At 35.2% G+C, this 18075-nt stretch overlaps 1 protein-coding gene across 2 annotated transcripts in view; it reads left to right on the top strand.

Moving 5' to 3' along the window:
* The window catches only part of MGAT4A (alpha-1,3-mannosyl-glycoprotein 4-beta-N-acetylglucosaminyltransferase A), a 75205-nt gene that overhangs the window by 25659 nt on the left and 31471 nt on the right, over positions 1–18075 (top strand). For both annotated transcript variants that reach the window (XM_062575036.1, XM_062575045.1), the window contains exons 3-5: positions 7509–7676; positions 10392–10532; positions 12568–12701. In XM_062575036.1, coding sequence (XP_062431020.1) covers positions 7509–7676; positions 10392–10532; positions 12568–12701 — 443 coding nt within the window. The remainder of the gene's footprint in view (positions 1–7508; positions 7677–10391; positions 10533–12567; positions 12702–18075) is intronic.

The raw sequence follows: 18075 nt of genomic DNA, 5'->3' as shown, positions 1-18075 counted from the left end.
ATGTAATAGTTTGGAAGGCACGTGGATATTGTAGATCAAGCATTGTCTAAACAAATACATGTTTTGTATATCCCTGTGGGAATGAAGTGCAGATCACTGTAGGTATTGTCATTATTTACTTGGATACTGCTTTACTTTATAATGTGATCTGATGCATCACATAAAGGTTCTGAACTGATTGTAGAGGCAACACAGAACTTATTTTCACATCTTATGTAAGAAAAATAAAGAAACCTGCTTGTAATAGAAGTGCCAGATTGAATTGACTGGCAGGTTGACAGCTTCCTAACTCACTAGGGAATAGCACGCTCTTCCTACACCTACTCACTATATTAATCTCTGTGTGGAAGCTCTCTGTCCATTAAGCCTTCTATTTCGTATCAGCTGGTAAACTGATTAACATTCCTGATGCAAGTGTAACTGGAATTAATACATGAAGCTTGCAACTATCTCTGACAGATGATATCATTGTAATTAGTGTAGGTTTTTTATAACAGGAGTAAAGGTTTTTGAGTAACTGATCACGTAAGTGACTGAATTAGTACTTACTGTAGTGTATTCTTACAGATTCAAACATTTATTTAATTGCATTTTAATAAGTTTTCAACAGGGTACTTTTTTTAAAAAAAAAAAAAAATTCCTGTGGAACCTTTACTTTGTAGCACAGATGATTCGGCTGAAAGCATTTGTTTCATTGTTTTGTTGTTTTTTGTTGGAAGGTGCATGCTGTATATGTTTTTGGTGGAAACTAAGAAGGACGAACCCTAGAGATGGAAGAATAATATTGAAATAGTTGTCACTGATATGGACCGTAAACTTACCCGTTGCATACACATTAGTGAATTTAGTACTGTTGCCAGTGAGACAATCCTGATTTGAATAACGATTTGAATATCGTTATTGGATAGAAGGCAAGTCCTGCTGCATTAGGCATCTGTTCTGGCTCGTACCATTTTCCTAACTGCATATTTGTGTGCAGTGTGTTGCTGCCAACCAAAGCCTTAAGTCCATGTATCAGAAGGCATCGTTCTTCCTGATCTCATTTGATGAACAAAAAGGGTGAGAGATTTCCAAAATGCACTTGGGTAAAGGCAGGTGATATAAATCAGGCCTATAATATGACAAAACACTATGTCTTCTCTACTTGGCTTGCTGTCTTTCATGTGTGCCAAGTGTGTGGCTAGTTATCTTTCCTTTCTCTGTGGGGCAGATCCATTACTATGAGTGTTTAGCTGATCTGCAGTTTGAAGGAAGACACAATGTCTGCTCTTGATACAGAAAGGTCATAAAGCTTTTTCTGATTTTGTTGTCTGATGCATCTGCCTTTAGAGACAACCAGCTATACTGCCACAGAGCTCTTGAGTAAATTACAGTTTGCTTTTTAAAATACAGTTGCCTTAGTTCAGTATGTCCTATTTCCAGTTGCGGAAAGGGCCTGTGATTTAATACATTTGCCAGCCTGCTTGATTGATAAGACACAGAATATCTTGCCATGCTTTTATATTGCTTTTTCTTGGAAGTTGTGCTTCTTTTAGCAGTCAAGGCTTTCCTTGAGGGAGAACAGCAACATTAACCGTGAATTCCTTTGTTTCTCTGTGTGCTGGAGCACTCTTGGGCTGCCGTTCAGTTTGTAAGGGTCTTCATGCAATTCTGTTCCACATCCCCTACCCCCCAAAAAGAGCAGGGCATATTACACAGCAGACACAGAATTTTGGCTTTTTCTTGTTCTCTTAGAGAGTGGCAGGTTTTTTACTAGAGTCGTAGACTATCATAACATGCTCAATAGCATGTACTGGCAGGCTACATGAAGTCAGAAACTGCAGAGAACATCAGGAATGCAGACTCACTTCTTTAGGTAGGTTCTTTTCCTTTGACAGCCATTCAGCTCATTTCAAGAAAGATGCACCTCCAGGGCATCACAAAAAAGTAATCTTTGATATTATAGTGCCTGTACCCCCTTTTCCCAAGGCAGCATTAATGTAATAAGTACTCTGTGTTTATCTTCTGCTACTGCCCAAAAATATGTAAATAAAATCTTCTGAATTCCCATATCAGTGTATGTGCAGGTTTGGTCAAGACTGCGTGGTATTTAGATGCTCTCAACAGTATTAAATTGTATCTGCCACCTGGTTGATGGATCTCAAATAGTTCTATAAACTTCTAAACAATGAACTGGGTATTTTCAGTGATGTGTTGCTGTGATAATACCATTATCTTCACCTGGAATCCTACTTAGCTGTACTTTGTTTTAAGATTTATGTGTATGCGTGTGCGCTTGTTCATGCACACACACAGGTATATATGGGTTTCAAATGTGCATTCTGATTAAAGGTTAGGTGGCTGATCAGTACCTCTTTCAATATTGATCCCTCTGTTTTCTTTTTGAGTGGTTTATGCTGAAATTTAGGATAGCCAAAGATGACAGAATATGGCTGATTCTATAGAGGTCTGTTTTTCTATTCTACCTCAGCTACCTTTTTAGCAAAATGAGTTTTTTTTTTTTTTTTTTTTTTAATAAGAAATCTAACATGAACAAAAAACCTAAGAGTTGTTGATGGTTTTAAGAACACTGAAGCTGAAATTCCGTAAAGCGGCATAGGTTGTATTTTCTGAATATTTTAGTCATTTTATTGTTCAGATTTTTTTTTTCATTTTCAATTATTATTACTGAGCTTTCTACCAGTACAGGTGTTAACCTGCAATTCAGACTTCTTTTGCTATGTCAGTCAAGCTGAGATAATCTGTAAAATACTTTAATAAATGGAAACTGCAGCATGTTTTCTTGTTCCTTTACTTTGATGTCCCATTTTTTTTTCTTATCCTAAGGGAAAAGTCTCTTTGTTAAAATCATGGGTTGAAGTGCATTAACAGATTAGACCAGATGTACAAAACCCAAAACGTAGAAACCAGATGTATAGTTACTAAGATGTTCAGAAACTCCTTGCTGAGTTTAAAAAATTGAGATCTGGTTTAAAACTTGGCTTATGAACTGTCTAAATTTGGAGCAAAAATCAAATGATGTAATCAACAATGTCAGTGGCTTAGCAGAGAATAGACTGATTTTGAAACTTAGGCTAATGTCTTTTTGTGATGGCATTTCTTTTAACGATATTTTAATAGGAGAACCATAAATCTTCCAAAGGAAGAAGAGGAAGTTACAAAAATGAAATTGCATCTCTGGTCAAAAACTTGCAATCCTTCACAGATTGATTTGAATTTTTAATTTTCAAAATACGACGTCAGTTCTCAAGTGAGCTTGTCTAAATTATAGGCTCTGCATATTTAGGAGAACAGCTTGCAACAAGGAAAAAAAAAGTTGAGAAAACAAACTACTGTATGAGTTGAGATGGTGTTAATTTTCCAAGAAGTGCAAAGCATCAAGCCAGCTAAAATATTTAGGTTTTAATTTCTGGGATTTGGCTGGATCTGGAAGAGTTTAATGAAAATGACAAAGAATTAATGCTTTCAGTTCTCAAATAATTTCTTAACAAGGCTGTTTTATGAGTATGAGGGCTAGTTATTTTTATTTGGTCTTGGCTTCCAGAGCAAAGTATGGAAATGAATCACCTTCTCACTTCCATATAAAATGATGTATCATTCTTAAATAAAAATATGACTATATACTGAAACTATCAGAGACCAAATATATTTGACATTTGCTACCACAGCTGTTAAAGAGGCTTATTTGTTAGAAGATAGATATATTTTGGGGTTCTTCCATCAGCTGTATAAGGCCAGTAGTATGCTGTCTGAATTCCTTCCTCTGTTTTGTTAAATTACACTAGATTTCAATGTAAGAGAAAGGAAAGAGACACTCAAAATACTTAGAGTATTGCTACGTATATTAGAAGCAAATACTTTTTTCATGACAAATCACTGAAATCTGTGACTGTTTATTTCATGTTGTTAGGTTCAGCGTTTTTATTGTAACAATGATGGAAAAAGTGGTTTGATACTTTTTCCCAAGGAACCACTTTAATTTTAGATTTTAGAGAAACCTTTGAACAATAAAACATTAAATAGTTAAATATGTTTAAAAATATTGGCTACACCATTGACTTTTTTTTTAACCACATGAGGTGTATTAGTTTTTCGTACATAAACGTTTCAGAAAGATTGCCTTGAATTTTTGGAGAATGCTTCTATAGTCCCTTGCAATTTTGATCCTCTTCTTATGAGGAAAGAAATATATTTTAAAATACAAATGGGACATTTTATAATATGGATTTCTTTCTACTACTTTTTGATGAAAAGATTTTACTAATATTGATATAAACAGGAGTGAAGAAAAAAGCCTTCAAATAGGCAATGTCAAACTAGAGCTAAGTCAAAACTTAAATAAAAATAGATCCTTAAAGTTAGCCTTGTAGGCTTGTGCCTAAGTACTTAAGAATATAATTTGATTTTTCAGAGTTCTTGAATGTTTATAAACTCCTGCTGCCTTCAGGGACGTTTGCTCTTCTAAAGTTCGGGGTGTGTGGATGACCAATACTGGTGGTGCTACAAGAACCTAAGTAGTATTTTCTCCTTCAGTACATTTCAATATGAGATAAACTCTGCTGCACTTGTTTTTTTGGTTTTAATAAGTAAGTATCTGAGCAGTTGATCAGTGCTTTGAAATACTACCTATGTCAAAGACACAACTCCTTTAAAAAACAAAACAAAACAAAACAAAAAAACTGCTAAATCTCCAAATACAGGAGAAGTGCTAGTTCTACTAGTATTAGAGATGTAAATGTTTTGAAAGACTTCAGTTCTTAAAAAGAATGATTTTTTACTTCATTTTGCTTAAATAAATAGAAAAGGTCTGTTAGAGCAGTGGATTTAAAATATGGTTATGTTTTTACTTGTCTGAATAATATTTTGACCTAACAAAAAATCAGTAGTATGTTTTTAAAGGATGGGTTTCAGGAATTCAGATATCTTTTAGAACAGTCTCCTTAACCTGGGTATGTCTGGTTGAAGTAGTTGGGAGAAGCTGACTACTTTGGCTCAGCCAACTAGTATTCCCAAAGGAACTCATGCTTTTGAGGTCTCAAATAACATAAATTTAATACCAGTCCCCATTCTCTGGGAGCTGGAAAACTGAAATACTTTCTAATGCTTCTATCAGGAAACAGTTTCACAGTGCCACTGGTGGGATGCTATATTCTGAATATTTTGTGTTGTTATGAAAACAAAAATTTATTTCCATGCATATCATTTTAAGTTTCTTAAAAAATAAATTAGTGAATTACTTTTTTGTTTTTGAGGTATTATATTAATCGTAAATTAATGGTGTTGCAACAGCCACCTCCTTAGAAAGTATTGTCTCCTCAGTAAGTGATTTTTATTAGTAATTCTTAACACAAAATTATAGTTTTCATTCCTTCACATTATAAAACTGCCATTTCGGTTGGTCTCTAAATTTCTTGTGGTTTTACGATTGAGAATTTTAATTTGTGGTAGAGTTACAAGAATCCTGTACATTTCTATTTTCTTACTACCTGCCTAGATTAGATAGACAGAAAAATTTTAATCTCTGCATATAAACCGAGTTTAGTAAAGTTATATTTGTGATTTTGTTTTGCATTATAGAGTTTGCTAGGTGATGACACAGAAGTGTTTTGCTTCTCCTGTTTGACTTACTCCTAAGTAAATTGTTCCCTGCAGGACTCTGCTGTTCCTTACAGCTCCAAAATCTTGAAAGCAATGTGTTGATGTGTGTTTTGTAGTAAATATAGGAAGAGAAACAATCTCTGCAACAATCAGAGTTTTTTTAACTAGAGGGAGGAAGACCTGAGTTCATCCTATCTGAGTGGCTTGAGTCTGAGCTCTAGGTGCCATGGGTTCTTTCTGTATTTCCTGGACAAATACAGGCTCTGCCACAGAGAAGTTCAGCTTTTTGGAGCAAGTAAGAAAGACTGAGAGAAGTGCTAAAATTTCTACTCCTTACTTTGTAGCACAAATACAGAAAGGAAGGGAGGCCTTCCTACACCTTGGCTCGGAGGCTGTCCGTCTCAGTAAAGCCTTGCCTGTCCTTCTGTCGCCTTCCTCGCCTGTCCTTTCCTGTTTAGCCCAAAATTAACAGAAATCTGTATAACCTGCCATCATTCATTAATTTTGGGAAGGGAATGTGGCTTTGCGAATACCATTTGCATATTGGAGAATGTGGCATCTACACTAATACAATTTCATATTTGTTTAGCTGTTAAAATGTTTTTTCACCTTAATGTAACTGGTTTGATTTCTTTGAGTTGTCATTGCCAAGGAAGAATGTCCTTCATGCCAGAAACTCCAGAAATCTTTCCTGGCTATCTTAATATTGCTGACTAAAGCAACAAGTCTTGTTTCAAATAGCTGTCTGGATTCAGTTGTTAATGTACTGTGCCTAGTGTTGTATTGTGGGCCAGCATCTGTGTTCTGGGTTTGTTGGCACAAAAGCAATAACCATTCGGTTTTGGCGGAAAAGGGAAAAGAAGGTTGGCAAGGGAAATGTTTTTGAGAGGTAGTGAACTATGTTTTTATTTTTCTGTCTTCTAATCACAGGGCATTTTAGCTAATTATGTTTTCAAAATATAATTAGAACAGTACATCTCTACTACAAAAACAAAAAAACAAACAAAAAAAGGAAAATAAATGTAAATTGAGAGAACTTGGATTTGCACTACTGTATTGTATTTTAACAACAGGAAGAGATACAAATTGCTTGTAGAAAGTCTGCTTGCCTAACATTGCAGTACTAAGAGCTAAAGATGGAGAGGTGACTAACAAAAAAATATGTCTATGGATGTGACTGTGAGTTGGGATATGGATGACAAAATATTAAATGACTTAAGACACTCTAGTCAATATCTGTAGATTGACTAAAAGAGAGCAATGATGGTGAACAGGAGATTTAGGGAAATGATCAATAGGAAGAAGGAAAGATGCACAAATTAGAGATACTTACACCCTCAACAGTGAGGATGTAGGAGACTAAACACCAACAAATAGGTTTTAGTGTTTCCTTCTGCCCTTTGGTCTCCTTTTGAAGAATGTGCATGCATGTGTCTACACAGACAGGATTTTGATCAAAATTTCAGTCTTGTCAGCATTGACTATCATTGAATTAAAACTTAGGCTTGAAATTGATACGTTTGATATATTGTCAAATTCCACTTTTTCTTACAAAATATTCAGAGAGGGCTTTAAGAAGACATACATGTCCTTTTGCAAGTTGCCACTTCTTTCTTCCTTTCTAGAAGAAAGTGTTTGTGGGCATCTGTTTTAAAAAAGGATTCAAAATTACCTTGTGGTGGCGAGCAATGGTGATTCAAAGGTTGCCCCTGCCCATGGCTGCTGCGAGCTGCATACCTTGTGCTCTGTGTAGATCCTGAAGTGCCTAGTCGGGGGCAATGTGCTAGGCCATGCCCTCATAGGCTGAGTTTCAGGTGCTGGACAGCTGCACATTTCCTGTCCCTTGTTGAACTGGGCCACAGATGCTTGCTTCCAAAAATAATCCAGATCATCATCCTTTTTCTCTCTAGAAAAGCTGATTGCATATCAACGGGAATTTCATGCTTTGAAGGAACGTCTTCGTATAGCTGAGCATCGGACCCTGCAACGCTCTTCTGAGCTGAATGCTATCTTGGAGCAGTTCAGGCGTGCAGTAGCAGAAACGAATGGGAGTAAGAACTCGCTGAATAATTTCTCAGGTACAAACTGACTGAGCTTTTTTAAAAATATTATTTATAGTATATATAATACTCTGGATTAAGAAATTGATATCAAGAAAGCTGAATGAAACTGTTTAGCAGTGCAAATAGCTCAGTATGTAAAACATTGCATCTCTTTTTTTTTTCCTTTTTTTTCTTTTTTTTTTCAATTTTCAATTCCTAATGATCTACCCACTCCTCATTCTTATGTCATTAGGGACTGAATACTCATTCTGTGCCTAACTGTGAAAGTTTGGAACTTCTAGTTACTTATTTAGCATACTGCAGATATTTTGACTGTAATTTACATCACTTTTTAAATGGGCTTTGAGGTGGAAAGTGAACGGGGAGTGTTTGAGAAAGTGATGAACTTGAAGCAGGTGAAGTATACTCAAAAGTCAGCTGGAAGATACAAAACTGTTTAGGCTATCGAAAGCACTGGTTATGATTTGCAAAATGTAAAGGTAACGTTCTTTTTAATGACTAGTGATTAAATATTAAAATGATCTTTTAGCCCATTTTTGAGGCTGAAACTCAAGTTTAGTAGAAACTGTGTTTGATAGTATTAGAGAATGCTTTAGCACTATTCATGAGATTGTTGCAGTTACTATTTTAATTCAGTACCACTACTTTAGTCACTTTGATTTTTTTCTAGATGGAAAAATCAACAACAATATGTATAAACTTTCTAGCCAGAGATCTGATTTGGTAGTTTGCAGAAACATCAGTGTACTGGCCTAAAGAGAAAAATAGCCAAAGATTTTTTTTGGAACTACCTTATTGGATCAATTTTTTTGAATCTGTTTTCTGGATGCATTTGTGCTATGGATGTCTGTATACTTTCATCTTCTATAGAAAAAATTCTTTCCTGAGGGTTATAATTATAGCCCTCCATGCTCATATTAATAATGAATTGCTCTGTCTGACATGAATGGTCTATCCATCTTGATCTCTTGCTAGTCCTCTGCATTTCCAGGAATGGTATGGATAAAAGTTACATTTAAGGTGATCTATGATTCTCTTCTTTCTTTTCAGTGTGTATATTTCTGCTGTTAAAGTGAACAACAGTATGCTAAGGCATGGAAATTTGATACTAGATTTATGATTAAGCCATTGCCACATTTATTTCTAAAAATGTATTAGCTTACTTATGCACAATATATAGTAATAGGAAGTTACTCTCTTTTAATGCAGTTGAAGTTTCTGATTCACATTTTTAACATTCTACCCAGTCTGGATCCCATCTGCCTATGGGGCATTCTCTTTTTTTTTCTGTTTAAATAATGATGGGAAGTCAGCTGAAGTCAGCTCATGGACATCTCTTCATGTGAATAAATGGCAGCAACTCTGTCGTTTTCTTTACTTTCTAACCTCATGGAATTCAAATTTGTATTGACCTTTTGGGCCTCAAGAATGTCTGATGCAGCACATTTTTAATTTTATGGTTTGGGAATCAGATCCTCCTAATTTTATCAATGCCGTTTCAATAATCTTGAATTAATTCAATTGAATTGTTTTCATGCTTGGAGTTTACTATTAGGTAGATTTCACTGTTTTCAATGTGTTTAAATATACTTAATACTGTGTAGTATTTGCAATCTTTAAGTCTGGAAGAAACACAGATTGAATGAATAATGATTTATGTAAAACATACAAACAGCTGTCACGTTTTGAGAGGATTTTAGTCCAGCTTTTACATTTAAAGCTAAAGGAAATATTAGCAAAAAAGATAAAACTGCGCATGATGGAATCTATAAAAATTAGTATCTCTACTTATGGCATATATTTACAAAGCATTTTTCAAGATCATAAGCAGTTGAGAACTTTGTTTCATCTGCAAATAGAAAAAAAAAGTCCATCTTTGAAGAAGTTATCTTCAGAATCTGCAGACATCTATGGAATTACTTTCCTCACTTCTGCAGAACTCAGATTTTTCTGGGAACCTTGAGTCTACTTTCAGACCCAAACCTGGTATAATTAGGCTCGTAAGTTCTCAAAGGTCATGTGTTGTAGTGTTTTTTATGTCTGAAAAAAGAGTTGCTTTGCACTTGATGTAAGAAAATCAACATATGTGGCAGGGGAATTTAAAAACTATTATTTGCAACTTTGTAAGAGCCACTTGGACAGTCTCAGAGACAGTATACTCCAATAAAAACAGCAAGGAATCTTTTAAATATTGTAAATGGACTAAATTAAATTTATACTAGTGTCTATTTTATTGGAGAAATACTCAAATCCTTAATTTATTGTATTCTTCATGCTAATTTTGTTTTGTATTGAATGGTAAATGTATTCTAATATATAGTTGTAGTTTTGAATTTATTTGCTATTTAAATAGCTACTTGGTGATGAGTTCTGTAAGTGTAAGTACAAAATAGTTTGGATAAATAAGCCTCTCGTTTTTATCCATTGGAAAATAAGTAAATGGAGCATTCTTTACTTCTGTGATTATACAGTGTAATTCGTATGTGATCAGGTAAGTATTAACTGTATCCACAGTGAAGTGACTGGGCAGAAGGCAATTTCAGCCATAGTTTATTTTAAAAATTAAAACCAGAAAAGACTTCCATTTTACACAAAACATGATGTGTCATTAGAATGCATCATTTGCTCTGTTTTTCAGTTAGGATCAAGCTTGGATTGGTACATGAGTTACCACTCCATAAAACTTACTCCTTACATTTTCTACATTACTGATTTCATGTATGTTTGCAGATGAGACACTGAAGTTGTTAAAAGAGCTAACAAGCAGAAAATCTCTTCAAGTGCCAAATATCTATTACCATTTGCCTCATTTGTTGAAAAATGAAGGAAGCCTTCAACCTTCTGTGCAGGTTGGCCTTGGAAGGACAGGAGGTATGCTGATATGTTTATTTTATGTTTTATATCCGGAGGACTTTTAAGTTTTTGTTACATAATTTACTGCTTAACTTGTTAGATCAAGGACATCTCATTTTACTTGCGTGATATTGATATCTCTTAGAATTTGCACTGAATCCAAGATGAAAGGAGTTTGGCTTCAGTTTTACTCTTTTCTGTGTAATCTCGACCCCTCTCCCCCGTATTAAGGTACACATTAAGAAGCACTTTGGGTGAATTTTTGTAATTAAGTAAAAGGGAACAAAGCACAGAAATATTACAGATTCTGAGCTGCTTATTGGACATATTCCTTTGGCTTTTCAGATGTGTGGGACAGCCATGCATGGATATAATTATCTTAGAGTGGGCGTTTATGGTATTTTGAACAATATATTTCAGTGTATAACTTAGAATTGGGAACACAAGGATAATTGGTTGTAATTGAATCAATAAAATGGGGATATTGGAGGAAAAAAATCAGTATTGTGCTGCAGTACTGTTGATCACTTTTCGTTTTAATCTTCACAAATTTTAAATTTTTGTCATTAAAATAGTTTCGCTGAATCCCACTCTTGGAGCTCTAGCAAGAAGATAGAGTAAAGCCCAGCCAGGCTCATGTACCTTGAAGCATATGTGTGTGTGTGTGTGTGTGACTGTCTGTCTCTAGGCATGAAGGTTTCACCTATGAATCCTTGTTTCTCTATATGCCATCTGATTTGAACAGCTCATGATTCTGTCATCTAGACCTCCTTTCTTTTCTCCCCTCCTTGCCTTTGAAAGAAGCATTACTTACTCCTACCTTGTATGTTTTTTCTTTACTGCAGTAACTTTGATTCCTCCTTGCTTTAACATAAGGCATGCCTATGTGTCAAATATGGCCTTAAGCCATTGAGCTATCTTTCTGACTACAAACGCTGTTTATTTCAGTGTTGTTAATCAGGAGAGAAAAGGCTCATAGTCCTTTCTTGTTTTAAACAAATCTCATATCACACTGGAAATATATTGCAGAAGTTTGAAATTACAAAATAGATATTGGAATCAGATTTATTTAAATAATTTTAAAAAAGACATTCTGATTTAAATTTGCTCTGCTATCTTGCCCTTCCTGGTCACTGTGCTTTTTGGGTAAGTATTTGTTTCAGAAATTCAGAGTTTGTTATGTGAAGTTGCTAGATGAAGCAAGTACTATAAAGGCTGCTCACCAAAACTGTTAATTTTTGTTTGATTTTTATATTTTTATGATGTGGTAAATCATTTCACACAGATGACTTAGCACACTGGTGCCGACCTACCTTACTGCTTTGTGCGGTCTGGTTCATCCTTTTATTGCCCATCTGCCATGTTTCTTGCAGGCAGCCAGCCCTGAGTGTGGGATGAGGTGCAAGGGAGAAGAATTAGAGGAAGCTAAGGAACATGAGAATTGAATGGTCATGCGAAAAATAGGGTTACTGGTACTGTAGTTGGAGCCAGAGTGCTTTTCATTGGTGATACTTCTATTGGGGATAAGAGCTTTCAGTGAGAGGTTTTAGGGCTATCCTGATGGCCTAGACTTCTGTGTATCCAGATGAACTCAGATCACATGCAAGGGAATTAAAGGAGTTTTTCAGCTGGGTTGCTTTCAAATGCTGCTTCTTTAGAATTTAAAAATACACTCTTACATGGAAGACTGAGTTGTGAAGAATGGTTATTGCTTTCTGAAAATAAAACTAAGTAAGGGAGGCTAATGAGTCTGTAAGTCTTGGTGCAACCTTACCTGATTAATATCATGATTGTTGATTATTACCTATGCAGTAGTCTGGCATGTCTAGGATTGCCTTTTTTTTTGCTATGTTTACTCTGAGCGTTGGCGATGATTGTTAATCATGTTCCTGATTATACTGGTGTATTTTTTAACTAATTTTAATTACTGTGTTATCTCAGTCTTCTAACTCTTCATGTTTCTGAACAATGCTATATTATGAGGCAAAATTTTTTTTTACTATCTTGTGTATTAAATTACTGAGAGTACATTTCTGGTTTTGTTTAATTTCAGTTTCCATTGTAATGGGAATTCCTACAGTGAAAAGAAAAGTCAAGTCTTACCTTACAGAAACTCTCCACTCCCTTATTGATAAGCTGTCCCCGGAAGAGAAACTGGATTGTGTTATGGTTGTCTTTATAGGAGAGGTAATCGATTTAATATTTTTATTCTGTTTCTAACCTGCCTTTCATCAGAAGTACCCTTCCTTTTGGGAACTACTTGGGTCGTCTTCCTCAAAATGTAGAAAAATGACTGTCTCTTCCCTCCATGGAGAGGAGGCAGTGTCATAGTCTGGTGTTTTTGAGATAAATAGTTCTGAAGAGCTCAGCCCTTTCTATTTATCAGAGGAATAGCGTACACAAATTCAGTGGATTGGTTATTTTGCAGATCTTCTGATACTTCTGCCTAGTGACTGAGAGAGATACTAGTCATTTTGTTCCTTCAGCAGCAAAATAAAGTCCAAGGAACACTATGGTGTTGTAGGGATGAGTTCCTGTCCACTTAATGCTTATGCTTAGTCCTGGTGCATCAGATGGATGATGCAGTTGGAGGTGTTAGGCACAGGTTGTTGTGTGGTGTTTTTCTCCCCCCCCCCCCCCTTTTTTTTCTGGACCTTTTTGTTTTGTAAGTCTAGTCTTTTTGGGTGGATTAATTCAGTATTCTGTTAGACAGTGTGGTCAATTTGCTTCTGATTTAGCTGAAATCTTAAGGAAAATTTCTTTCAGAGAGAACTTTTTTGGCTGCTGAGAACTGCATATACTTTTATTGATCTGTAGGCTTTTTCTGAAGTGTGTGGCTTAGAATGTGGGAACATTTATAAATGTTTGAACTTTCTTCCATGTAACCATATAATACTCTCTTGAAACAGTATTTTGTTCCCACAGCTGAAAATGTAGATTCTCTGGTTATGTATAAAACTTGGAAAGCCATTTTAATCATATGAACCATTGTCCATTCAGGAATGGCTAAGTGCAGACAGGCGTGCTGATAGTTCTAATATTAGCACATTTTTAAGCTTTACTTTAAAAGTTTAAATGATTTTTAGCTGTACCTGAGAACTGACTTTAGTGGTCTTCCAATATATATTGCATTGTTTTCTTTTTCCTGCCAGTCAGTGAAAACCTGTGTGTCTGAATAGATGCTACTTTCTACAGAAAATATCTGCTGGTTGAGAATATCAAGAGATAAGAAAATATAAAACATGGTAAAAATATGTTAAGTTCAGTATCTTATAGTTGGTTTTGTAAATGCTACAGGAAGCTCTTTCATAGAATAAAGTAGCACAATAAATACTTTACCTGATCCATACTGTAATTTTTCTGAGTTACGCTGTGCTTTTCAGCTTCCTTCTGTATGTTCAAACATGGAGGTTTACTGACCATTTTCTCTGGCTATTTGATGGAACGCCTACAGCCCTGGTAAACCTCTTTTTCTTCTTAACGCAAAAGTCCTTTCCTTTGTTTAAAATAGCTGCTGGAGCTTCTTAGCCTAAAATGTGCTAGATTATTGATGTCATTAATGTGTACGTTAATGAAGGCTTAATAAAAAATATCTTAGAACTCTGATCATCTATACCTGTATTAAAATAGCAACAAAACTTTCTGAAAAATGGTAGTGGCCTCTGCTAAATAACTATGCCATTAAAATTGGCATAGTAACCTCAGACTGTGAGGTTATGTAATTTGCCAATAAGCTTTAAATTACTGTCTGCACTTTGTCTATAGCCTGTACCAACAAAAAGAATAGCAAGACTTTCAAAAATATTTTTTTAAACAGAAATATATAGAAAGCAGTATTTTGAAAGGCTCATACTAGCATTTTCTTACTGAACCTGTTTGAGAAATCAAGTTGACAGTGCTTGTAAGCGTTGCTAGGAGCCACAGTCACGGATTATAATCTTTTTGTGCTAAGCACCCTACAAAACTTTTTTAATCCTTTTTTTTCCCCAGCAGTTCAATCTCACTCCTTCTTTGTAAACTTGACTTTTTTTTTTTATGAAAAAGAAGTTGAAAATTAAGGCTAATGACCTATGCAAACAGTATGAATAGCGTAAACAGATGAGCTAGTAAATACAGATGCATTATAATTGCTGAAGATATTTGCATATTTATTTACTGTATGGATATTTCTCAGAAATGTAATTATACACAGTAAATTTCCATACTGGAATTTCAAGGAATTCTAAAATATCTGGATTGATGTGGTATCTAATCACCTATTTAAATAATTGCTAGAATTGCTTGACAGTTAACTGTGCAATTGTGCCAGTAGCTGACATATGTCTGTTCTCCAATTTGTTAAAAATAATTCATTACGGAATAATTTGCAGGTATTCATTAGGATGACTAATAAATACCCCTGATTCATTATACTTCTATACTAAAATCTTTTTAGTCTCCTTTACTATGTAGCTAGTTCATATGCTCATCAGATGATTTGAACCAAACATTCAAATCTCACAAATCCACTTTATATGAAAACTTACTTTCAGAATAAACTATAAACTATGGATTTCAGTAACTGTGTATTCCAGATTAAAATGACTGCCTAGTATTTTTATTTAATAAAGATTGTAATTAATACGGGAAACATGGATTTTGAAATACTTTACATCATCATAGTTGAACAACAGATATAATATAAAAGAAATGGATACTACTAAATATGAGAGCAATTAAAATACTTTCTGATATCTAAACAAGATTTCTCTCTGTGGAGAGATCTTGGTTCCCATGAAGACAATAGATTTATTCTAGAGATATTCTATCTCAAACAATTGTCTGTCCACTTCATTAATCAGCAGCTGCTCTTAGCATAGTCTTTTTACAAGTAGTAATCAATGTATATTGAAAAACTATGAGCCTTTGATTTGACCAAAAATATGAGAAAGGCAGATCATTTCAGAAAGAATCAGAAAATACTTCAGCTATGCATAATCATTTTGTTAATACCACACGCTACTGATTACATGTAATTAGGCAATAATTTAACAACCATTTGTTCTTGGAGCGCTAGCCATGTGTTATACTTCATTGTATATTGCTTATTCAAGTCATACTCTGTTGGTTCATGTACATACTGTTCAGCTAGGCTAGAAACCTGTGAGCCTTGAATATCTTTTTCTACCAACTTATCAACTCTTTCTGTAAATAGTGAGTGCTTAATTAAAATTTATTAATCTTCAGTAATGTTTTCTCTGTCCGCCTTTTGTGGAGAGTATTTTTTTTTTCTTTATTACTTTGGTGGAAAAGTTTCTCTGCTGGTTAGGTCACAATGTGACACAAGCTCCCAACAAAATCTCATCCTGTGCACTGGTATGAACAAAACATTAATAAATTAATCACTGAGTGCACATACTGAATCAACCCTGATGAACCTCATTTGGAAGTATTAACATTGGAGTATTGTATGGAAAATTACTCCATCTAAATAAACGAGCGTGGATTGTTCACCTCTCCTTACTCTGGGCCTGAATCTCTTTGATCAGCAGACCTTTTGATAGAAAACAAAGGAGTATTTTGTCTTTCTTGCTCTCAACCTAGATATATTTAGATCACACTGGCTACAGAGGACATTCCATTCTTTCTGCTATTCACCAAAGACTTGAGAGCTGCCCCATCAGATGCCTGGGAAGTGTGTTCTAAGTCTCCAGATGACCTGACTGCACATCATGAGTTAGAGAAGGTCTGGAAGATCTTAGCATACATTTTTTTTTTCTTTTTAATCAAAGCTAGAAAGGGTTATTGTGCCAAACCATACATCATCTTTACCAGGAGCCTACACAGGCTACACAGATGATAGCTCTTGCTTTGGACATCTCATTCAAAGCTGATCAAGATGAAAAAAACACAACTTTCAGATATACTACCAGCTTTTATATCTGGAGGGATAGCTTGGGCTGTCAGTGAGAATTTGAGAGATTTATTTTAAGCTGCTGTTGGAATCCTGGCTTCTACGGCACCCAAACTGAAAGAAGAGTGTAGATAGCTGTTACTGGACATCATCATAGGATTTTGCACTCATCTTTTTATAGTAGTGGCTAGCAGAGTTTTCAATGGGATTAATACAAGTGATACAATTTTTCTTAGATCTCATGGGAGGTTCTTGACAGGAGTTTGAAACTTGCCATGGGTCTGAGACAAATTTAGTAACTTCAGCAGAAAGATAAAATTCAGAACTGTGCCCGTGTCTCAAGCCCGGCATTTGCATGACTGAAATGCTTCTCTCTATAAAATTCCTTTCGGCATGCACCTGAGCAATACTATCTAATGTTTATGTTGAGGGAACATACTGGTAATAGGCAGAGTTGTATTTTGTCTCTCTGGTAACATCCAGAACATCTGTGAGATTGAAAGTAACTCTAATAAGCTATTTCAGAAGTTTTGTAGCTTGTGATTTCATACCTGGATGCTTGACTGAATTTGCACTGTGTTAATCAGCAAGTTTTGGACAACATTATCAAATTTTGCTGCTGTGATCTGCCTTGGCCTGAAGATGCGTGTATTCTTCTTCCTTCCAGATGATGCAAGCCAGGCTTCATCGGTTTGTAGTTGAAGGCTGTATGTCACTTAACATAAATTCCATTTGGGTGTGTTGATTTGTTTTGTTCCTTGATTTTTGTTCTGACTGGTTCACAGCATAATCTCTGAAAATGTATGCCTTGATGACTGAGGAGCTGACATGCGGGGCTTAAGGGCAGGGACAAGTGAGAGTGGGGCAAGAGAATCCAACGTACTTGGATTCCTGATATTGCTGCTGAAGACTCTGCATTGTGAAATTCTGTCCTGAACTTAACTGGTTAAGCACTGAAATGGCTGGAGAGAGAATGGTAACTGTTACCTGTGCAGCAGGGTCTTGGCTTTCAGTAAGGGAGAGGTAAAGGCATTAGGCAGTGTAAGATGCGGATGCTACTTTTTGCTTATGTAACTCTGCTTATGGAAGGTTGCTTTATGATAGTATCCTGCATTCTATTTTTTTTGCTTTGAGTCTTGTTCTCATATTTCCTGTATTTGTCTTGAAATTACTGCTTCAGATCTAAAGGATGACATTATATGCCTGAAAAATTGTCCCTCTGCCCCGCCCCACTCTAGTTGTTGGATGCTAATAGAAAGTTTTACCTTTTTTCACACAAGTTTTGTTTAAATCATTGCAACCACTGGAAACCACTGCTGCAGCTTTATTCTTTAGGGCTTTTTTTTTCTTTTTCTTTCCTCATAGCACAAATGTCCAGAAGTATATTACCTTCCCTAAATACCATTTTAGTAGCTTCTTTTTCCTATCTGAATTTTAAGGCTTTGTGTATATAGGTAATTGTATTCATTAGTATTTTCACCATTTCAAGTCAAACATACATTTGCTTTGCCTTTTCTGGAGGCTGTCAATTTTGCACTGTTAATTATTATTAAAAATACGCTGGAATTATTCTACCCCTATTCTGTAGGGATGATGAGAGATCAAATAAAATTGCAAAAATCAATCAGCAATGAAATGACCAAGTATTCCAGATTCAAATGATTATTT

Source organism: Rhea pennata, chromosome 1 (genome assembly GCF_028389875.1).
Source record: "Rhea pennata isolate bPtePen1 chromosome 1, bPtePen1.pri, whole genome shotgun sequence".
Classification (NCBI taxonomy): domain Eukaryota; kingdom Metazoa; phylum Chordata; class Aves; order Rheiformes; family Rheidae; genus Rhea; species Rhea pennata.
The sequence above is the reverse complement of the archived record's forward strand: the minus strand, read 5'-3'. Positions and strand labels throughout refer to the sequence as shown.